At 42.6% G+C, this 22759-nt stretch overlaps 1 protein-coding gene across 3 annotated transcripts; it reads right to left on the reverse strand.

The window, feature by feature from the left end:
• Positions 1 to 1101: 1101 nt before the first annotated feature.
• On the reverse strand, positions 1102 to 20149 carry ZCCHC10 (zinc finger CCHC-type containing 10). Of its 3 annotated transcripts, none has more exons than XM_073651243.1 (4): positions 19941 to 20149; positions 6378 to 6539; positions 5812 to 5850; positions 1102 to 2175 (listed from the first exon to the last, which is right to left on the reverse strand). In XM_073651243.1, the coding sequence occupies exons 1-4, from the start codon at positions 19979 to 19981 to the stop codon at positions 1893 to 1895; spliced, it is 525 nt and encodes a 174-aa protein (XP_073507344.1). In that variant the 5' UTR covers positions 19982 to 20149; the 3' UTR covers positions 1102 to 1892. The 3 variants fall into 3 exon arrangements, with proteins under 3 accessions (XP_073507344.1, XP_073507343.1, XP_073507345.1); XM_073651242.1 differs by having other exon boundaries at positions 5812 to 5853; positions 19941 to 20139; XM_073651244.1 differs by having other exon boundaries at positions 5812 to 5853; positions 19852 to 19979.
• Positions 20150 to 22759: the final 2610 nt, after the last annotated feature.

Raw genomic sequence — 22759 nt, forward strand, 5'->3', positions numbered from 1 at the left:
CGCTACGTGTCTGCAAAATTAATGAACATGCTGCGTATTTTTCCGCAATGATAATCTGCAGTGGAAATTTCTGCAGCATGTGCACAGCACATGCTGATTATCATTGGGGGACATGGCAGGTCTTCTACCATGCGTTTTTTAAACGTTTCTGCAGCGTTTTTGCCGGCCACTGTGGAAACGCTTAAAAAACACATCGTGGGCACACAGCCTTAATCGCAAATGCCTAAAGTGTAACTGGTTCTATGGAGCAGGAAGACTACAGAAGACTGTACTCTCTGGATGGTGATTTGGTTGATTACCTTTTTTTTTTCAAGGGCTTCACTTCATAAGACATACTGTATAACGTAAATGTTACTATATCTACCACAGGAAATAATGATAAATATGTTAGTAAATTTGGAAAAAAAGGGAAAGACTCTACAAAAGTAGTGCATGTTTTCACCCCTGAAAGGGTTATTTGACGTCCAATAAATACCTACATAGGAAAGGAATGGTTTGAAGGTAATAAAATGAGGCATACTATTCGGCTTTAATCATCATGAATCCAGCACGAGTTGCTCCAGTGAACTGCACCGGGACCGCACTGTGATGATGTTGCCTTCTTCAGTCACCAGCAGAAGCATATGATTGGCTGCAGTGGTCAGGTAATTAGAAAAGGATGTCAGCAGATGTGTTTCACTTCACGTGGCATTAGTCATCTCACCGCTGCAGCAGCCAATCACAAGACCCCAACATTCTGGTCACTTAAGAGTGCGACGTCAATGCTTAATGCCCCAGTGCAGGCTACAGGAGAAGGCACGGTGGTTAAAGCAACCATCCCCAACCTGTGGAAATTATTAGAATTCAGGCACAACATTTAACGGATTCTTGAAACTTTATGCTGCCCAAATACTGTACATTCAGGTCTATCAGTCAGTTGAGAAATGTCAATTTTTTCTTAAAAGGGAAAGTGCTAAACACGCATGCTCAGCAATTTTCAGAAGAGCCATACAAATTACCAATCAATGCACAAATGCTCAAAATATAACAGCATGGACGACATAGCCATTAGCCAATACTGTACACATCATCATGATTAGGATACAATAACAACAAAAATGCTAATAGCAAAAAAGACAAATGTTTATTAACCAAAACTTTAGTACAAGGTGACATTCCTTATTGTGCTGGAATAGCCTGCAATAACAGGATAAAGTCACAGGCTCAATTATTTACAGACATGGCACTTTGAAAATGACACTTAAACTCAGCTTTATAATAAACTGCACATATAAAACAACCAATTAGAACAGCTAAAAGTATGGGCCTTTTCCATCGTGCTCTCTCCATAAAAATATAAAGTTGTAAACCACTGAGCTATTGTGGACACAACCTTTTATTATCCCATTTTAGCATGTGATTAGATAAATCCATTTTTATTATATACCACTATAAAAATAAGTCCCAAAAACTGCCTTGTTACAGGACTCTTTAGCTATGAGGTCAAACCTTTTACACCCTGTTAACGCGTTAACTTTTTTTTTTTTATATATTTGCACAGACAACATGTACATTTTAAATTATCCTCCAAGGCAGATGGACTGTAGTATGTCCCAATTGCTTTAGTACCAACGTTACATATGATACTTAGTCAGTGAAGGTACAAAACGGAAAAAAGAGATTAATAGGAGTCTGCCATAAAAATGTAAATAAAATACATTACTTTTGTAATCTGTATTTCTAACCATGACTTAGCAGTACTGAAATCAACAAGGACAGACTCATAACTGAAGTAGGGCACCAAGGTTGGTGTCAGACATTTTAAAAATACAATTTCCTTTTTGAGTTCTTCACAAAGAATATTATCTTAACACAGATATCTTCCAAAAGTCAGAGACAATACTCTGACATGACTAATTCTTCCGTTTCTTTCTAAGTGGCTCATCTTCTGAGCTACTGTCTTCTTCACTGCTGCTACTGCTAGTAGTACCACTGCTGCTGCTGCTCGTTTCAGAATCCGACTCGGAGTCAGACTCAGACTCTGATGTGGAGTTCTCCGATGAGGATGAAGAGCTGGAAGATGTGTCCTCAGAAGAAGAGGATGAACTGGAGCTGTCCTCACTGTCTGAAGAAGGTTCAATATCTGAGCTGTTGCTGCTTGAGCTGGAGCTACTGGAGCTTGTGACACTTTTAGATCTAGAAGAGAAAATTGGTTCAAGGAGTGCATGTTAATTTGGAATCAAGGCTGATATTTGGTAATTAGAAGTGGAAATTATTGCAAATAACAGGTAGTTTTTTTACAATGCCAGGTAATGCAATCCTTTGCTGCTTTTGTCACATGGTGCACAGTAAAATGTTATGCAGGCCATGCACCTTAAAAGGGCTGGTCCAGGTTTGGCACAAAAGTCTGTAGTTACTATGAGACTGCAGACTTGTGAATCCTCATCATGCAGAGAGTTCGCCATTAAGATTCTCAGGTGCCGGGAGGTTATGTGACCACAAGTATGCAATATGCACACTCCTGGCAAAATTCGGACTAGACGAGCACAGCCTCGCTCAATTCACCGGTATTGAGCAAGGCTGTGTACATCTAGTTGGAATGTGGCCAAGAGCATAAATATCGCACACTTGAGGTCACATGACCACCTGGTCTCACAGTGGGCATAAGAGAATCCGGATAGCTCGCTCTGTGCGTGTTGTGAGGATTTACAAGTCTGCAGTCATATGGAGTGACTGCAGACTTTTATTCCAAACCTGGACATCACATTTAGGCTGCGTGCCCACGATGCGTTTTTCATGCGTTTCCGCTGCGGAATTTCCGCAGCGGAAACGCATGGTAACCCACACCACATGGTCCTCAATGGCATTCTGCAATGTCAATGCACATGCTGCGGATTATTCCGCAGCGTCTCTGCGGCGCTCAAAAATCCGCAGCATGTTCATTAATTTTGCGGAAGAGCCGCCATTGACTTGCATTGAGACGCATATATTCCGTGTCTGTACATTTGTACACGCGGATTATATGCGTCTCTATGTGCGGATGGTACCCAGTTCTGGAGGAGAGAAGACTCTCATCCAGACTTGGGTACCATTGTACCTGTGAAAAAAAGAATAAAATAAATAAAGTTTATAGTCACCTTCTCGCGGGCCAGCAGCACTTCTCCTTCCAGGACCTGAGATGACGTCGGGGTCATGTGACCGCAGGCTGTCTTGCGAGATGCCGGCAAGCCAGGAAGGAACCAGGAAGGAGCGCGACAGCACACGCGGCGGCAAAGTATAGCTTTATTTTTTTTATTTTCACGGTCACACTATATAAATCCATGCTGGTTGCATGGATTTATGCAGTGTGACCTAGCTGTCAAGCACTTTCCAAGTGATGCTATCGCCTGGAAAGTGCTTGTCAGTCCGCATGCGGAAACACATGCGTTAACGCATGTGGATAAAAATGTGAATCCGCATGTATTCCGAATGTATTCTGCAGGAAAAACGCATGTACAATCTGCATGCGTTTTTTCTGCCAGGGAGATGCAGAAATGCTGCAGAAATTTTCTGCTTCATTTCTGCATCGTGGGCACATAGCCTTAAAGACAGTTGAATCTGCTAATTTCAGTAGACTGGACTGATGACGTCAATGAAGAAAAGAATTGTGCATGTTGAATTTTAACGACCACCTCTGGTGGCAGCATACCCCTTTCAGCCAAGCAGGATATATTAAAAGAGGTTATCCACTACCCCTAAGTCAGCTAATGTTTTTTTGACACAAATGCTTTGGGATAGCCCTATTTGCCAAATTTCATGTTTTATGCCTTTCTTCTTCACTTGCTACACTCTGGCATTAGTTCTTTTCTTTACACTTCATCCACTTTTTCTGCTCCCTCCTGGCTACATTTATCATCAGCCCTTGTGCTGGCCAGCAAGCCACCAGTGAGCACACGCTATGTAACTCCATCTGAACACTTTGCACTCCTTCCAAAGTTCCATCTTGCTTCTCCAACAAAGCCTTAGCAGGATCTGTCCAAGAGACTGCTACAGGCATTTCACTGATACTGTGCATAGAAGTAACACAAAACACCAGAATACAGGCACCTGCAATAAAGTTATGCCCTACTCCGACTTTACTGACTAAAGATATTCCACACACATACAAATTATAATACAGAATGTTAATACTTATACGTATACACTGCTGTAAACATAAATACAAGGGAGAGCGCTAGAGGGAAAAATGTCAAAGGATGGGAGAGCTGTGTCTGCAGCATTAAGTGGCCACACAGCATATAATATCACGATTGTGGGGCCATGTTAGATTTTGGAGCCATTAAAAGGAAGTCAGAGAATTCTCAGCTAGGCATTATGTGACCAGGAGAGCATCTCGGGTTACAGAAACTTTTGGGAAAGAAAGGCATTTAGAAAAGTGCCCATTTTTAGCAGTTAGTTCACATGAAAGGGATTTATAAAGTAATGATCAATAACTAATATACATTCAAACAGATGCCATAGTTTAGTGATAAATTTGCTCACTGACCTCAATTTTTAATGTTACTAATAGAATTAAACATAATATATAGAAGTGGACTATGGTCAGTCAGGCAAACAGGACTAGATCACCAATATTCACTTATCAGAGTGCTCTTTTAGAAACATGCAGAATCTTACTTTTGTCACATTAATAAAGGGGTACTGTGATTTTACCAAATAAAGCGTATTCTTGGTATAACGATAAGTTATTATATTTTTAATTGCTTTGTGAATCAATTCATCTCAGTTTTTAAAAACTCTGTTTGTGGTCATTGAATAGGAACTTCATTGTCCACTCGTAGGGGATGAAAATCCTTCGTGGCCCTGTGAAGGACAAATATCTCCTAGTGAGTACAGGAAGGCTATGGTCATGTCACATTATGCAAACATGCGTTGGAAGTAGCTATAGTGTAAAAGACTGTTTTTATTGTTGTTGTATTTTTAAACAGTGGGTCAGTGCAAGAACAAGAATATGCAGCACACTTTATTTTGTGCCCATAGGAAGATGTTCACCACTATATGGCTATTCTATTTGGCCAAGGTGTGGTGTGAGCAGAGCCTTATCAGGGGAATATCTTGTAAGGAGTTAAAGGGGTATTCCGATCTCCAAGATCATATCCCAATATGTAGTAGCTGTAATAATAATAGCAAATACCTCTAATTAGAAATGGAATATATTTCTTCTAATCTGCTATGCCACTTACCCCATATGTTCAGGTCATTGCAGTAGCCAAGGTATCCATGGTTGCAACCACTCTTATAGTGAGTTAGTTGTTAGTGGTCGTAACCATGGATACCCAAGCTACTGCAATGCCCTCCACATGGGGTAAGCGAAATAGCGAATCATAAGAACTACACTACATTTCTAATTGGGAGGTATTTGCCAATATTATTATTTCATCTACTACATATTGGGATAGGATCTTGGACGGCAATACCGCCTTTAGTAGTTGTGATCATCATATGACAAGGACAGGGTTTTTATCCCTGGAAATAAACAAGGATGGATCCTATTGAATGACAACAAACAGAGTTTTTTTTAAGACTTGAGAAACAGACACAGAAAGCATACGGAAACATCTGAAGATATTTCCCGATACAAAAAAAAAAGAAAAAATTGCCCTAAATGCTCAAAACCCAATATCCCATTAAGATATTTTATACTATGACTAATAAAACTTTTAACAACAATAATAATAATAATAATAGCAAAGCTAAAAACGGAGCACGATTATGACAACACACATAGATGCTGTACCATATGGACGTCGGTGTTGAATATACACGCGTTCTAGAAATGGATCAGTCACCTACCTTTTCTTTCTCATCTTTGCTTCCGGCATATTGTTGCCACTACTAGAAAAAGCGCAAAAACGTAAATAAAGAACAAAAAAACTCAATGTAATCATATTCTATTTTAGTTCAGTGAAAATATCTACAAGTTAACACCCACTATTTGGTAGTACCAATACTCAACTTACAAAGTCTAACAAGCAGAAAAAATTGTCAAAAGGAACTTCGTGATGCCAGCCATATATAGTTAATATGGGTGTAGTTCATGCAATATGGACAAAAATTACTCTTTCATACACGTACATCCCAACATATTGTCAGGCCTTCAAACAAAGCACATTGCAAATTTACTCATTAAAGAAAATGCAAACATGGCAATTAATATGGAGATTGATCACAAAGGCTAGATGTGTAAATCTGTCCTACGTAGATCCCGGTATTGGGGTTTTAATTGTTAATAAACAACATCTACATGTTTTGGTACGTGTCGATTCTTCTTCAAATTAAACGAACAGCTAAAATGTGAAATGTGAGAATCAGGCTCCAGAGATCACACAAAGTCATACATAATTCAAGGGTACATTTACCTTTGTCCTAAAAGTAATCGAGCCTCTTTTTCCTTTAATGTTCTCTTTAATTCAGTTGTCCTGGAGGGTCGGTACAAATATTTTCTTTTCCCAGTACATTCATAGCTCCAGTGACCCATTTCTAGGCACTTCTGACAACGTACATTCTGCTTGTTTGCTTCACTGAAACAAAAAAAAACAGATACAATTGTGTTAGTGTGTGACATAGAAAACATTTTTTTAATACAAACTTCACAGTTTGATAGAAAATTTGGTGTTTCACTTATCAGTTTACCATCATTTAAGAGGTTGTCCACTACTATATAAAATGCCCCAATGTATTTAAAACGGTGGAGATAAGTGTTTTTGTAAATACCTTCTGCTGTGCGTCTTGCCTGTGAGCGGCGCTATCGCTGAACGCTCACAGGCATCGCGTGACCCCCGGTTGCAAGTCACGTCAAGTTCAGGCTGCAGCCAGGCGTGACTCAGTGCTGCGCTCCCTGCTGATTGCTGGGCTGTGGGCAGGGTTTCCCCGCATATCACAGCCCAGCATCCACCACACGCTTTCCCAATGAATGCAGGAGAGGGAAAGAGCGCCGTGGATGCTGGGCTGTGACGTGCGGGATAACCCCGCCCACAGCCCAGCAATCAGCGGGGAGCGCAGCACTGAGTCACGACTGGCTGTCAGGACAGTCGTGGCCGCCATCAGGGCATGACTGGCCTGACTCCAGTATGGGGCCCGGCCGGTCGGGGCCCCCTCGGAGCCCCCCTCTTGTGCGTCTCCTCATGGGGCCCCCGCAGGGCCGGCGTCAGCACCTGGCCCACGCGGGCAAATGCCGGGGCCCATGCTCAGGTGGGGGCCCTCACAGTCGGGCACCCCGCGCTATGGGACTCGTGAGTGGAGGAGAGCGGTGTCATCGCCCGCTCCCCCCGCGCTTGCTCAGGGCGCCGGCACAATACTTACCCCTCCCTGTGCCTCCGCAGCAGCTCCTGCATCCTCCGCGGCTGCTGCACTGTGACGTCTCAGGTCAGAGGGCGCGGTGACGTCTTTACACCGCGCTCTCTCCTGAGCAGTCACAGCGCAGAGCGGGATGAGGCTGGCGACGCTGGAGTCCGGAGCAGCGGCAGCAGGTGAGACGTGAGGTGAGTATTTGATTTTTTTTATTATTGTATGGAGGCCTGTGGCAGTATAAGGGAGGGGATTGAGGTGGGGGTGTGTGACATCCTGCATGGGGCATTAAAAGGAAGGGAGGGTGTGTGTCATCCTGAATGGGGCATTATAAGGGGGGGGTGACATCCTATATAGGGGAGGGGGGGCAGCCTGCACAGGGCATTATGTGTGTGTGTGGGGGGGTTGACAGCCTGCGTGGGGCATTATGTGTGGGGAACGGCCTGCGTGGAGCGTTATATGGGGGCCAGTATTCTTCATGGAGCGTTATATGGGGGCCAGTCTCCTGTATGGAGCATTTTATGGGGGCCAGTATACTGTGTGGAGCAATTCGCTGGTTTCTGAGCTATTGTGGAATTTACAATAGATATATATTCTTACATTACATGAGTGATATCTCTCTTCAGTATCTGTGCATCATGAATCATGGTGTGTGTTAAAGGGGCCCACAGACTCTTTCACCTGGGGCCCACAAAAACCTGGAGCCGGCCCTGGACATCTCAGCGCTGCTTTCCTCTGTGTAGCAGTGCAGCACTGTTGCGGCAGCGCCTTCATGATTCCCCTGACCTCCGGTCATGTGACGGCGCCGTCACATGGCCGGAAGTCAGGAGAACCTGGTGGCAGCGACGTGGACGAGCGCCAGGATTCTGCAGGGATCGCATGGGGGTAAGTATAACAAGTTTTATTTTTTTTTTAAATACAATTAATTAACTAGGAGTGGGGGGAATCAGAGATGCACATGTGGCAGGGGGGGATGAGATGCACATGATTATGTTTACATAACTTTGTTCTCTATGAAGGGCAGGGGGGGGCCCAAAAATTTCTTGCACAGGGGCCCACTACAGTCTGTGTCTGCCCCTGGGAAGAAGTGCATAATTGGGTGTCATCAGCATGTCCAAGAGGGGCAGTGTATAGAGAGAAGAGGGGGGGACCTAGGACTGAGCCCTGCGGAACCCCGATAGTAAGGGGACGAGGAGAGGAAGAGGAGCCAGCAAAAGATACAGTGAAGGAGCAGTCAGAGAGGTAGGAGAAGAACCAGGAGAGAACAGTCTCCTTGAGGCCTATAAAGAGGAGCATAGTGAGGAGGAGCTGGTGATCCACACTGTCAAATGCGGCAGAGAGATCCAGGAGAATCAGCAGGGAGCAATGACCTTTGGATTTAGCTGTTAGTAGATCATTAGAGACTTTAGTGAGGGCAGTGTCAGTGGAGTGTAAAGAGCGGAAATCAGATTGTAGAGGGTCGAGGAGAGAATTATCTGAGAGATAGCGGATTAGACGGGAGTGGACCAAGCGTTCCAGGAGTTTAGAGATGAATGGCAGATTAGAGACAGGTCTGTAGTTAGCATTGCAGTTCTGGTCCAGGGATGGCTTTTTAAGTAAAGGGGTTATGATGGCATGTTTAAATGAGGAGGGAAAGATACCTGAAGAAAAAGAGAGTTTCAATATTTTAGTCAGGTGAGTGGGAACTACCGGTGAGAGAGACTGCATTAGATGTAAGGGAATGGGGTCACTGTTGCAGGTTGTAGGCAGAGAAGAAGCGAGGAGCTGGGTAACTTCTTATGTGACAGGCTCAAAGAAGGCAAGTGAGCTTGACGTGCAGCAGGGAAGGATCCAGGCACTGAGGAGATTGAGCCGAGATGGCCTGATGGATGTGGTTGATTTTTTCTAGGAAATAAGTGGCCAGATCTTCACCGCTGAGGTTGGTGATGGAGGCCTGTGCTTTAGGTTTCAGGAGGGAGTTGAAGGTTTCAAAAAGTAGTTTTGGATTGTTGGATAGTGAAGTGATGAGGGTGGTGAAGTAGGATTGTTTGGCTAGATGAAGGGCAGAGCTATAGGTTTTGAGCATGACTTTATAGTGGATGAAGTCTTCTGCTAAAAGTGATTTTCTCCACTGACGGCACACCTTGAGCAACGCTGACCTGGAAAGCTCATTGTGACAAAAGTAGCAAACCAACACCTCCACCCTGTCTGTTCCCAGGTCTGGCGGTATGTGAAAATTTCAGCTCACCAAACGAGAGAGCAGCAGCGGCGTTGGTGTCTGACTGCTGAATACAGGTTTACAGGTTTCTGTAATAGCCAGAAGGTTAAGGGTATTAGACAGGAAAAAAAACGTGAATGTAAGCAATAGGAGAGGGCATGCACTGAATGTTAAGATTCTATATGCATCTGGAGGAGAGTAATGTATGCTAGTGGAGGGAGTTCCAATGTTGGGGAGATGTCACCAGCGACTAGGAGAAGGAGAGGGAAAAAAAAAAAAAAAAAAAAAAAGAAAGAGCAGGTGGTGCAATGATTTGTATGAACGTTGTATGAGCCTCAGAGTTATACATGGGAGAGGGGAGATGGGAGGGGTGGATAGTGCACAGAATGTGTTAAAGAGGGGGAGGGGGGGGGAGGGGGGGGAGTTGTGAGAAAGCAGAAGTTAAGACATAAGAAGCAAAGCAGAGTGATATCACCAATGCATAATGCAGTACAACTGACCAAGAAGCAAGTTTGTTTGAAGGTCTTATGCGCCTTACCCGTCTCCTGCCCTATCCAACTGCCATGCATGACCGCATTAAAAGCACTTTAAACTATTACACGCGTGCTACCCCTAGCCAGCACTGAAGATACATGAAATGAAATATCAGCTAGAGACTCCAGCACCACTTGGCCACATTGAGTAATTATCCAATTAGCACAAGGTCAGAGCAGCCATTACTATGCAGGATAAACAAACCAATGTAGAACAGAGAGGAGATAGCTTTGAACACTTTAAAACAGAAAGAAAAAAAAAACAACAACACAGGAGCAATGAATAAAATACCATGTACTATACACAGAAAGCTGTGGTGTGGGCTGGGTTATACAGAGCTTAAAATCTGAGCTCTGCTAAATCTGCAGCAGAGAAAACTGACTCAATCACAACTGTCGCACCCAGTAATTTAAGTGACACATCAATACAATCAGGGTCTCTGCCCATACCTCATGCTGTTGTCAGATTACAGAGTAAAAACCTGCTTACATATTTCCTTAAATGACAGCAAAATAAAAAAAAGTATTATAATGGGTTCATCAGGCTCTGTCAATGTGTCCAGTGAAAGGGGATGCATTCATTTTGGAGCCACTATCCGAGATGTGAACAAGGTCTTACACTTAAAGCATTAGAGTCCATATTAACTTCACTAATAGAAATAACAGTAATCTCTCTAACCTGGTGAACAATTTTATTCTATTAATGATTATAGAGTAAAATGAAGCAAATTTACAAAAAGCATAAATTCAAAATGTCTGACCGTTTTGTTTTTATAGCTCATACAGTTGCACAGAAGCTGTAGAAACAAGTTTTTTTTTAACTCACTTTTTTGCAAACTTGCTACAATTATTTTAGAAACAACCTATCAAAGAGTAGACGCCAACATATCAAAACAGTATGTCAATCTTTATTATTATTAAAAAAGAAACACATTTAACAATTAATAAAAAAGGGGGAGAAACTAGTAGAGTGGTTAACACCAGAGAGATCACAGCTCCCACCAGTTTTTAAGGGAACACAACTCCGCTGCTTTCAATTGTCAGGACAATTAGGCAATTGTCAAGTGCCGAGTGATGGACGAGGCCGCGGCTGCTTCCACTACTAGGCCGGTTATAAATTGGGGAACTCACAGTGAGCATCTGGTACTTACACCTCTGATTCCAACGCATGGAATATATGTATATATCCCCTGTATGGTCACTGCCTGCATTGCAATAACAAAAGAACTACTAGCTGCCACCACGTATTGTTTATACAGGCCAATTGGATATAGTTACAGGTAGAACATGGCTTCAGGGGTGCAGTTTAAGAGCAAACAGACCTATTAAATGTTATATTTAATCAAGAAAGATAAGTAGTATTTACAAAAATATACAAGATGATACAAAAATGGGAAAAAATGATACGGTATATAAAATTACATACAATAAAAAATAAAAGAAAAACTAAACCTGATGCCACAAAATGGCTCAGAGCTTAGCAGAGGGAGGTACCCCTTAGGAAAATGGACAGAACTACAGCAAGCTGTACCTTCCAGAACTGACAAATGACCCAAACCCAACTACTGCTTTTTATTAGCTCAAAGTTACGCCCGCACACCTCCCCTGGACGAGCTCATTTGGGATGTGCTAGGTCTGTTAGAATTTTATGAGATCCCCAACATACAGGATATCTTCACCCCTGGAGATCCCAAAAGGGAGATATTGTCACCATGTTCATTATCACGATTTTATCTTTTTATAGCGATTTAACACGACATGTACAGCACCATCCCTTGGCCCGTTTTTAAGTTGGAGGGGTTCTGCCGCCCTTACAGTAATGTGAGTGAATGCGTTCTGTTTGGCCCTTAGTTACGATGCCAAAAATATATCTCCCGTAAATATCAGATTGCTGCAAAACCCCTATATTCATATCTGGACCCCAAAGATGGAGAGTCTACGATCCTGCTTTGATCAAAGGAAGCACTATCCGTGGGAAAGGTTATATCCCCGCTTTTGTGTAAACAGATCTCAGCCTCAATGTCTTTCCCTCAAAGCATTCTTTGCTGTAATTACTTGATCACTGCAGGAGGTCTCTGTTTCAAAAGGAGGTTGGAGTTTCAGCTCCTCTCCAAATATAATTAGTTTTCTCTCTTCCCCATATGTTTAATGTGAGAGTGACATGTCCCCTCTCTGGAGAGGTTTTACAGATTTTAATTTTCCTCTATGACATGTTCTATATAACTATCACATGGATAAAGGGTTTATCCAGAGCCGCTCACTTCCGCATTGTATCGGAATCATTGTATTATTAGAATGACACATGCAAAACACTAGCCGAAAGTGCACGTCTCAGCAGGTAGGTGTAGATGTGACAATTGCCACTGCTGACTTTCTTATTCAGAAGTGAGCGGCACTGGACAATCCTTTTAAAGAGCTACTAGTAACAGCTCAAGTATATTAGATGTAATTAGTGAAATGATGTGAAAAGGGGTAAGGGGGGGGGCGTCAGTAATTTTACAGCAGGGAAAACATGTGTTGAGACTACAGATGAATAAGCCTAGCAATGACTTTTAGGGTCATCCGCCTATTTAAATCAATAAGAAGCGGATGTGTAGTACCCTGCGGCAGCCACTACAAGAAGACAGAGCAGCTTGGCAAGTGAGTACTTCCAGCCTACCGCCGCCACCAATAACAGCTGATCAGCAGGGGTACCGGACCGCAAATTTCTCATTTTTACAAAAACTAAATGGGGAAAAATGGACCCATGAATACAGGGATACCCCATATGTGGTTGGAAAATATTTTTTGCCCACACATCAGGGAAGGATCACTATTTTACTTTTTTTGAAGGGCAGATTTTGCTGAAGTAGATTGCATGTGCACAATTTGTTGAGCCCCCATGGTGCAAAACAGCAGGAAAAAAACAAATGTGACCCTACTTTGGAAGTTACAACCCTCAGTGAATTCATCTATGGATGCAGTCTTTTGGTCTCATTTGTGTTTTTCAGAAAAAAAAAAGCATATAGATTTGTGGCAGAGTGCAAATGTGCCCACTTAGTGCCCATATAATGCGTAAAGCTAACCCAGGGCCTTTATGCTGCATGTAATGTGGAAACACCAAGTGATGGACCTGAGTGGGGGGCTTGCTTTTTGTGGGTTGAGTTGAAGTTTTTATTGGTACATAATTTTATTTACACTCAAAGCTATGTTTCCATTTATCCTGTGCTCTATGCTGAGCACATCTCCAAAAAAAAGTGATTCAGACAAATGACAGATGGGAGTCTCTTTAGACTCAGTCTGGCCTCTGTTGCGGTGGTGTCCATAAAAAATGAGGATGATCACACTTTTTTATGCTAAAAAGATAATCCCATCAGCCTCACTATAGTTAATGGTTCTGTCGGGGGGGTGTTTTGTCTGAATCATGTTTTTGGAGGGGATTACAGGTAAGTGTACATATCTTTTTCTGGTGAATTCCACATATACCTGCCTGAAAAAGCGCTAAAAAACTCCTAAAAAGAATGAACATTCACAGTGCAATGTAAAAATGACTTCCTGTGCTTCCAAAGCAACAAAGCAGTTAAATTAAGTGACCTGACCATTCTTCTGATGGCTTCTGCTTGAAAGCTTCTCACTAGTAATAAAATAAAACAAAAAAAATACAGCAAGACATCAAAGGGGAAACATGCTGCAAGCGTCTCTGCAAGAAAAACTCAGCTTCTAAAAGACATCGTGTGCATATATCCTTAGCATACGTTCACACGCAGAGTTGTTTTCAGGGCTGTGGCGTTTGAATAAAATGGACCGACTCCTAAAATATATAATAAATTGGGTACAGTAGGGCTATGTTCACACACTGCGTTTTTTCTGGGGGGGGGGGGGGGGGGGGGTTTCTGCAGCAAAACCTGATCTCTTACCAGGAGGTTGGTTTAGGATCTTTGTTTTTAGGTGTGTAAAGTTCAGTGAAAAAAAAAGAAAAATCTCATTCTAGTTTTGGCACAAAAAGTGCTGAAAAAACTGACATCTGCATTTTTGATGCATTTTTTGTTCACCACCCATTACTTCCAATGGGTGAAAAAACACTGAAAGAAATGACATGCTCTATTCTGCAAAAAAAAAACATGCAAAGCACAAAATACTGATCAAATAAAAACCAAGCTGTGAGCATGAGGTTTCTGCAATCTCAGACTTTGCTGGTACTGTAAAACTCACCTGAAAATTTGCATTAAAAAATGCGTCTATGCGATCGCACCCGCACACAGGCTGTGCTGGCGCGATCGCCGCCGGGTGTCAGCTGATTGTCACAGCTGACACCCTGTGCTATGTGCAGGGAGCGGTCCCGCACCGCTCCCAGCACAGTAACCCCCGCAATGCTGCGATTGAAGTCAATCGCAGCATTGCGGTGGCAAGAAGGGTGATCGCAATACTCACCTCCTCTTCCGGCCTCCAGCGCTGTCTGCCGCGGCTTCCCGGATATTGCCATGACGACCCGATGTCATGACAACATCCGGGTCACCAGACAGCAGGAAGATATTTTGGTCATGCGCAGTGCATGACCAAAATATCTTCTGCATCTGCAGCGCTGACAGCCTGCATAGCACAGGGATAGTGCTCCATTCCTATGCTATGCAGGCGATCAGAATAAAAAAAGTGAAAGTCCCATAGTGGGACAAAGAATAAAAGTAAAAAATAAATAAATAATCCACCAAAAATAAAAATATAATGTACCCATCAATAAATATTAGGACAAAAATAAAAATAAATAAATGTACACATATTTGGTATCGCCGCGTCCAGAACGACCTGACCTATAAAACTGTCCCACTAGTTAACCCCTTTAGTGAACACTAAAAAAAAAAAAAAAAAAAAAAATGAAGCAAAAAACAATGCTTTATCATCATACCGCCAAACAAAAAAATGGAATAACACGCGATCAAAAAGACGAATATAAATAAAAATGGTACCGCTGAAAACGTCATCTTGTCCCGCAAAAACAAGCCGCCATACAGCTCAATCAGCCGAAAAATTTAAGTTATAGCTCTCAGAATAAAGCGATGCAAAATAATATTTTTTTCTATAAAATAGCTTTTATTGTGTAAAAGCGCCAAAACATAGATAAACTATATAAATGTGGCACCGCTGTAAACGTACTGACCCAAAGAATAAAGCTACCTTATCAATTTTACCACACGTGGAACAGCATAAAAAAAAAACAATTCCTGAATTGTTGGTTTTTGTTTATTCTGCCTCCTAAAATCGGAATAGAAAGCGATCAAAAAATGTCACATGCCTGAAAATGGCACCAATAAACACGTCAACTCGTCCCGTAAAAAACAAGCCATCACATGACTCTGTCGGCAAAAATCTGGAAAAATTATAGCTTAAAATATGGCGATGCAAAAACTAGATTTTACAAAAAAATGCATCTTTTAGTGTGTGACAGATGTCAATCATAAAAACCCGATATGATTCTGATATCGCTGTAATCACACGGACCCGAAGAATAAAGTAGTCTAATCACTTATACCGCACGAGGAAAGGCGTAAAATATAAACTCTCGGGTTAAGGTTGGGATTTTTTTCAAAAGTAAAAAAAAAAAAAAAGAAGACGATATGGCGACTAGTATTGAGCGCAAGTGCTTGCTACTTGAGTTTGCAACACAGAGTATCAAGTGTGCTCGAGTGACATGCTCGAGTGTCCGCCCCATATGCTTCGCGGCCAAAAAAACCTTGCGGGGATTGCCTGCCATGCACGAGAAAACCCCGCATGTTTTTTTTTTTTGAGTGTCTAATAACCAAGAAACATACGGGCGGGAACTCGAGCATGTCAATCGAGCACCCTTGATACATGGTGCATACCGGAGTACCCGATGCAAACTCAAGTAGTGAGCACTTGCGCTCAAGACTAATGACAACTTATTCAATATGATAACCTAATGTTATTAAATTGTGTGTCGTACCTCTGGGTTCAATATGTTCACTATACCCCTTGATAAAATCCTTGATGGGTGTAGTTTCCAAAATGGGGTCACTTGTGGGGGGTTTCCACTATTTAGGCACATCAGGGGCTCTCCAAACGTGACATGGCGTCCGCTCTCGATTCCAGCCAATTTTGCGTCCAAAAAGTCATACTGTGCTTTCCCTTCTGAACTCTGCCATGCCCCCAAACACTGTATTTTCCCCACGTATGGGGTATTGGCGTACTCAGGAGAAATTGCACAAAAGTGTTTGGGGTCAATTTTCTCCTCTTACCCTTGTGAAAATAAAAAAAAATTGGGGCCAAAACATTATTTTTGTGGAAAAAGTTTGATTTTTTTATTTTCACGACTCCATGTTATAAACTTCTGTAAAACACTTGGGGGTTCAGGGTGCTCACCACACTTCTAATAAGTTCCCTGAGGGGTCTAGTTTCCAAAATGGTGTCACTTGTGTGGGGGGGGGGGGGTTCCACTGTTTAGGCACATCAGGGGCTCTCCAAACACAACATGGCGTCCACTAATTATTCAAGCAAATTTTACATTTAAAAAGTCAAATGGCGCTCCTTCCCTTCCGAACCCTGCCGTGCGCCCAAACAATGTTTTTTTCCCCACATATGGGGTATCGGCGTGCTCAGGGGAAATTGCACAACAAATTTTGGCGTCCATTTTTTCCTGTTACCCCTGCGAAAATGAAAAAAAAATGGGTCTAAAATAACATTTTTGTGGAAAAAGTTAAATGGTCTTTTTTTTTTCCACATTCCAAAAATTCCTGTGAAGCACCTGAAGGGTTAATAAACTTCTTGAATGTGGTTTTGAACACCTTGAGGGGTGCAGTTTTTAGAATGGTGTCACTTTTGGGTATTTTCTGTCATAAAGACCCCTCAAAGGGACTTCAAATGTGATGTGGTCCCTAAAAAAATGGTTTTGTAAATTTTGTTGGAAAAATGAGAAATCGCTGGTCAACTTTTAACCCTTATAGCTCCCTAATGAACAAAAATTTTGGTTCCAAAATTGTGCTGATGTAAAGTAGACATGTGGGAAATGTTATTTATTAAGTATTTTGTGTGACATATCTCTCTGATTTAAGGGCATAAAAACTCAAATTTTTAAAATTGCTACATTTTCGCCAAATTTCCGTTTTTTTACCACAAATAAACGCAAGTGATATCGAAGAAGTTTTACCACAATCATGAAGTACAATATGTCTCGAAAAAAACAATCTCAGAATCAGGGGGATTCGATGAAGCGTTCCAGAGTAATTACCTCATAAAGTGACAGTGGTCAGAATTGTAAAAATTGGCCTGGTCATTAACGTGCAAACCACCTTGGGTTGTAAAGGGGTTAAATATGAGTATAATTTTTTTTTTTTTATTATTACTACGACACTAGACATGTCCTTCAAGTTTTTAAATAATATAGTAGTTAAATCATCAAGCTTTAAAATAAAACAGAATGAACCAGTCTGAACAATAGTAAGTCTTTAAACTGAGCCTTTATCATCAATTTGTCCCTTCTACTGGGCAAGATTTAATCTTGTCCACAATCTCTTACTAACGATGGCCATTTCCTTTTGTGTCAAATAGTATGTGCAGCCTGTTATGGAGTTTGGGTCTACCTGAGTTATATCTTGTTTACTTTTAATATGTCTGGTTTTCTTGGATACACAAATGATGGTGATGGACCAGAAGGTGCAAAAAAGTCACTTGTACTTCTTCATTAGCATAATCTTTGGAGAGTACATTAACCAGCCACCAGTGCCGATAATATTCACAGGTCACATGACCAGTTATGTCCTCCATCGCCAACCTTGTGCCATCTTCAATCACTTCATAGACTTCACTGTCGTTGCTGAATTTAAAAAAATCCTTGTTTTTAGTTCTGCTTCACTTTAACCAATGTTTTAACAAACTCTCCTCTTCTTCGTAGTCCTGGTTTGTACAGTACATGAACTGGATCTTAGGAATATTTTTCTCACCCCAGTTGAAAGGTTGCGTGGGAGATTTGGTCTGAATATGATCTTTAGAGACTCCCGAGCTGCAAGACCTTTCACGGTGCCTCCTAAACCATCGCGTACACCTTTGCCATGAGCTGTGGCAAAAAAGTGTATTTATTCATTTGTTCCTTTTTTTTTCCACATTATTGCTATATTCCACAGCCCTTCTAGGGTGTGCTTGGGGTACTCAACTTTCTAGAATCTGCTCAGGTTGTCTCCATTATTGGGCAGATCTGGGAGATGTGACTGGATTGGTGGAGAGCTGTCTGAGCGGGAAGATTTGAGTGTTTATAAGGCTATGTGCCCACGTAGCATTTTTCAAGCGTATATGCTGCGGAATTTCCGCAGCGTAAACGCTTGAAAAACGCATGTATATCCGCACCCCATGGTCCCCAATGGGATTCCGCAAGTTCTATGCACATGTTGCGGATTTTTCCGCAGCGTTTATGCCGCGTTCAAAAATCCGCAGCATGTCATTTAATTTTCCGTTTCCGCAAGCGGAATTGCCTTTGTCCAATGCATAAAAAACGCAAGGCAATTCCGCATGTGGAAAACGCGTGATAAACGCGCGAAAAATGCGCGATAAACGCGTGCGGAATTCCGCATGCGTTTTTCCGGGAGAGGACTTGCATTTATGCAGCAGAAATTTTCTGCTTCATAAATGCAACGTGGGCACATAGCCTAAAGCTCATCTTACGGTCCAGTCAGCTGTTTGTAGTGTGAAGAAGCAGCCGAAGCATCCATCCCACCCTTCCAATATTTAAAAAAAAAAAATATACGTTTTTTATGTGGAAAACATAGACCTTAAACATTTAGACCACAAACTGAACAGAACTGAATTCAGAATTGACACTTTATAAAGGGTTTTTTGTATTTTTTTTAAAGTATGATCCCTTTGAGACCCTAACTTGAATTTTGGTACACATGTGGCTAGGAGCATAGTGGGCACATTTGATTTTTTTTCTCCAAATTTAAATCAGATTGATTTTTCAGAAATGCATTTTGAAATTTTGCGTTTGATTCCACATGGGTAAAATATTAAAGATACTATTGATGTAACCAGCTCAAAAGTAGCCAGTTTTTATTATTTCATTCCCAATGCTCCCCTGAGCATGCCTTTTTACTGTTCCAGAGATATGGAATTGTTTACAAAAGTAGTAATATTAGTGATGTTTGTTAGAGCGGCATGGAAGCCCCACCGAACACCAGAATGGAGACCTGTGTCGCCCACTCCTAGTTCCACGCCTGCGGCCAGGAGAGCGGCTGGTCGTGTGTGGGACCTGCCAGGTCATATTGCGCAGTGTGACATAAGAGGCAGTGTGCCAGACATGTGACTCCAGCCCGCGAGCCGCAAACATTCTGGGGTCACTTCCACCACTAATGTGGGGTAAATGCGGCTGTACCTGGTGGCCGGACATCACCATGCCCCATTACCTTTGGCAGAGCTGGCCAGGACTATTGACCAGAATGGCAAATCAACATTTTTATGCTGCTTGGTAGTGGGCAAAAAAAAAATGACATTTTGAAGGGGTTTTTTTTTTTTTTTTATACATAAACATCTTGATGGATGGGCCCCTAAGTGTTAGGGCCACACAGAGCTAACAATCAGCACCTGCCTATACTGGTACAGAGCACCCTGATCTGGCTACACTGAGGTAAAAAGTTATGGCGTCTAGAGGAGATAACACGTACTATGTCTAGTCTATACCCGCAGCACCCTGTGCTGACAGGGACACCATGCCTGGCCCAGGACTCCCGAGTACACTGCGCTGTACATGGAGGACAGCCAGCTACCTCACTGCTCTCCTAATGGCCACCACCACGCCTGTACGTACACAGAGATATGGGCTCAGCCATCTCTACTTACTGCTGGCCTGGAACACTTCCCGCCCAAAGTGACGCAATGACCAACTACCCCGTTCTCACACTCCTCCCCCGCCCCGACACCTCACTTACGCCTGCCGCCGAGCGATCAGCCGGTGCATGGGGGTAGCCATGTTGCAGAGAGCCAGGCGCCGCCCCACTGCATGCCGGGCAAAAATCGGTCTGCAGGAAATATTGCTGAAACGCAGCTGCTGCTGGTGGCGTCATTGCGTCGGCAGCCATGTTTGACGAGGGCACGGCATCCTGACCAGCCAATTCTCTGCCTGCAGGGAGAGTCAGAGGTGTTTCCTAGTGAGGTGACAGAAGCCTGTACATTGCCGCTGGCGCTATAGCGCTGTGTATGTGCCTGTCCGCTACCTCACAGGACAGGGAGACCCGTGCCATTAACCCCTTCCCTGGTCTTCCAACAGCCATAACTTTATTTTTCCATCCTCATAGCTTGTATTTTTTTTGCAGGACAAGTTATTTTTAATAACTCCATTAATTTTACCATTCAGTGTATGGAAAAGCATTCCAAGTGTGGTGACATTGAGAAATAATACAAGTCTGCCATGTCTGTTTTAGGGAGGCTTTGTTTATACCATGTACATTCTGTGGTGTTAGGACTCGTTCACACCAGCATACACACAGGACCAGTGCTATCCGATTTATTGTGGCACAGCACTCGGACCAATATTATTCAATGCGGCAGTGCTGAGGACCGAATTTTTTCACTCACAGATTCTGTCAGTGAAAAAAATTGCAGCATTCTGCCATTTCATTCTGAATTAGGAAACACTCATCCATTCAAGTCTGTGGGTGCGTGGAAAACTGCACTCAGATGACATCTGAGTGCTGCCCGATTTCTGCAGACTCACATAATGGAGACATTTTGTTCTCCATCTCCTCCTTAAAGTGTGCTACGATTCTGTCATCCGAGAACATTGGGTCACACTATGCTGACACTGATCAGAGTATCATTAGCATAATCGGCCCCATTCTCTCAGATGAGAGAATCTACAGTCATGTGACCCTGGCCTTACTCTTGAGTCATGTTTCTCCAGGTCCGTACAATTCCAGAAATACCAAATTTGTGAAGATTTTTTTTTTCTTCTAAGGCATACATGTCCATACCTCCCAACTTTTGAAGAACAGAAAGAGGGACAAATTATGTGGCGGCCTCTGCAAATTTTGGCCACACCCCTGGCCACACCCAATCCACGCCCATTTACTATTATCTTTCTCCCCTGGCAGGAGGAGTTGTCAGAAGGGCGCTGGTAATGAGGAAAATTCAGCAGACGGCCGAGACTGCAGAGTGCAGACCCAAATCCAGGACTGTCCGCTGTATCCGGGACAGTTGGGACTAGAGATGAGCGGATGGATTCCCAGGTCTCCAGTCCAGGGTCCAGATCCGTGCTGCCTGGCGGCTGGACAGGAGGCTGCGAATCTCTTATCTTCTGGGGCAGCGCGACGTCATCTGTGCATCCTGCAGATGTCCGCACCAAACTACACAAGAACAATCTTCTCCTCTTTATTCGATGTGTTTTGGTGCAGATGTGAAGCTGCATTTTTAAGGTGCTTTTTATAGTACAGAAAAGCTTTGATTTTGCACTTAATGAAGTATCTGCTTTTTTTTTAGGCTCCGCATAGAAGCTGCTGAACTCTGCGATAGTGATGAGCGAGCATGTGTTGTTAACCCTTTCGGCGAGCACGCTCGGCATGTATGTTAGTGCCGCCATGGCTGTATGTGTCACAGCTGTCTAACAGCCGCGACACATGCAGCCGCTGCGGCTCAAACGTAGATGCTGAGCACGCCGAAAATACTCTGCGAGCACCCGAGCGTGCTTGCCGAAAGGGTTAACAATACGCGCTCACTCATCACTACTCTGCGCTTTTGGAGCATTTCTCTCTATAGGCTTGTTCTGAAAAAAATGCATGAAGAAAAAAAACGACGCTGCATTTTTAAGTGCAGAATCAAAGCTTTTCTTTACTGTTAAAAGGCGTTAAAAACTGTTTCACATCTGCACCGAAATCACATCAAATAAGCGGGAAAACGCATAAAAGAAACGCAGCAAGCACACAATAGTCATAGAAGATTGTTATTGCATCGTGTGGTACGGACACCTGCAGAAAAAAGCACCTAAAAGAACGCAGCATTAACACTACGTGTGAACACGGCCTCAGCATTACAGTTTTATTACATTTTTATGGGTTTATAGAGAAAAAATATCAATCACGCCATTTTTTTACGTCATTTACCGATCCCTGTAAATAATCTGATTGCTGTGTTCTGCTGGTCATTACGATTACAGGGACACCATATATGTCCGTGTTATGTGCTAATGTGTGATGTTCACTTTTTTACAAAACACATTGAAAATGACTTTTTTTCATTATCAAGTGTTATTCTTTACTATTTATTAGCAATTTTATAGGCGGCTAAAAAAATCTCTTATTCTGCTGTGTACAATGTATGTATAAAAATACATTCATTGTACACAGCAGTGTATTTCGATCAGCTGAGGCTGATCCTGCAGTACAGATCAAGTAGACAGAATTGTAGCCATGATGACATCACAGCTTGTGGCTCTGCAGGTTCAGTGTCTGTGTCAGTAATTATTTAAGGTTGTGGATTCAAGACCAGGAACTCACAGAAAAAAAGCACATTTTTGTAATTGCTTATAAATGTACTACTTTTATTTTCTAGGACCAAAAAATTATTTTCTTCAGCTCAGTATACAGGCACCATAAAAACACATTGCTATACACAATGTATTTCTATGGGGATGTATGGGCTGCTTCTGGATTCATTGCCTCCATTGTAGAGTCAAGTTAACTAAATCCTCATATGTTCACCATTGAGAGCTGTAGCTCAGTGGTTAGAGCTGCAGCCTCTGGACACTGAGTTCCTG

Source organism: Phyllobates terribilis, unplaced genomic scaffold (genome assembly GCF_046119375.1).
Source record: "Phyllobates terribilis strain yellow unplaced genomic scaffold, ASM4611937v1 Scaffold_11__3_contigs__length_659146591, whole genome shotgun sequence".
Lineage (NCBI taxonomy): Eukaryota > Metazoa > Chordata > Amphibia > Anura > Dendrobatidae > Phyllobates > Phyllobates terribilis.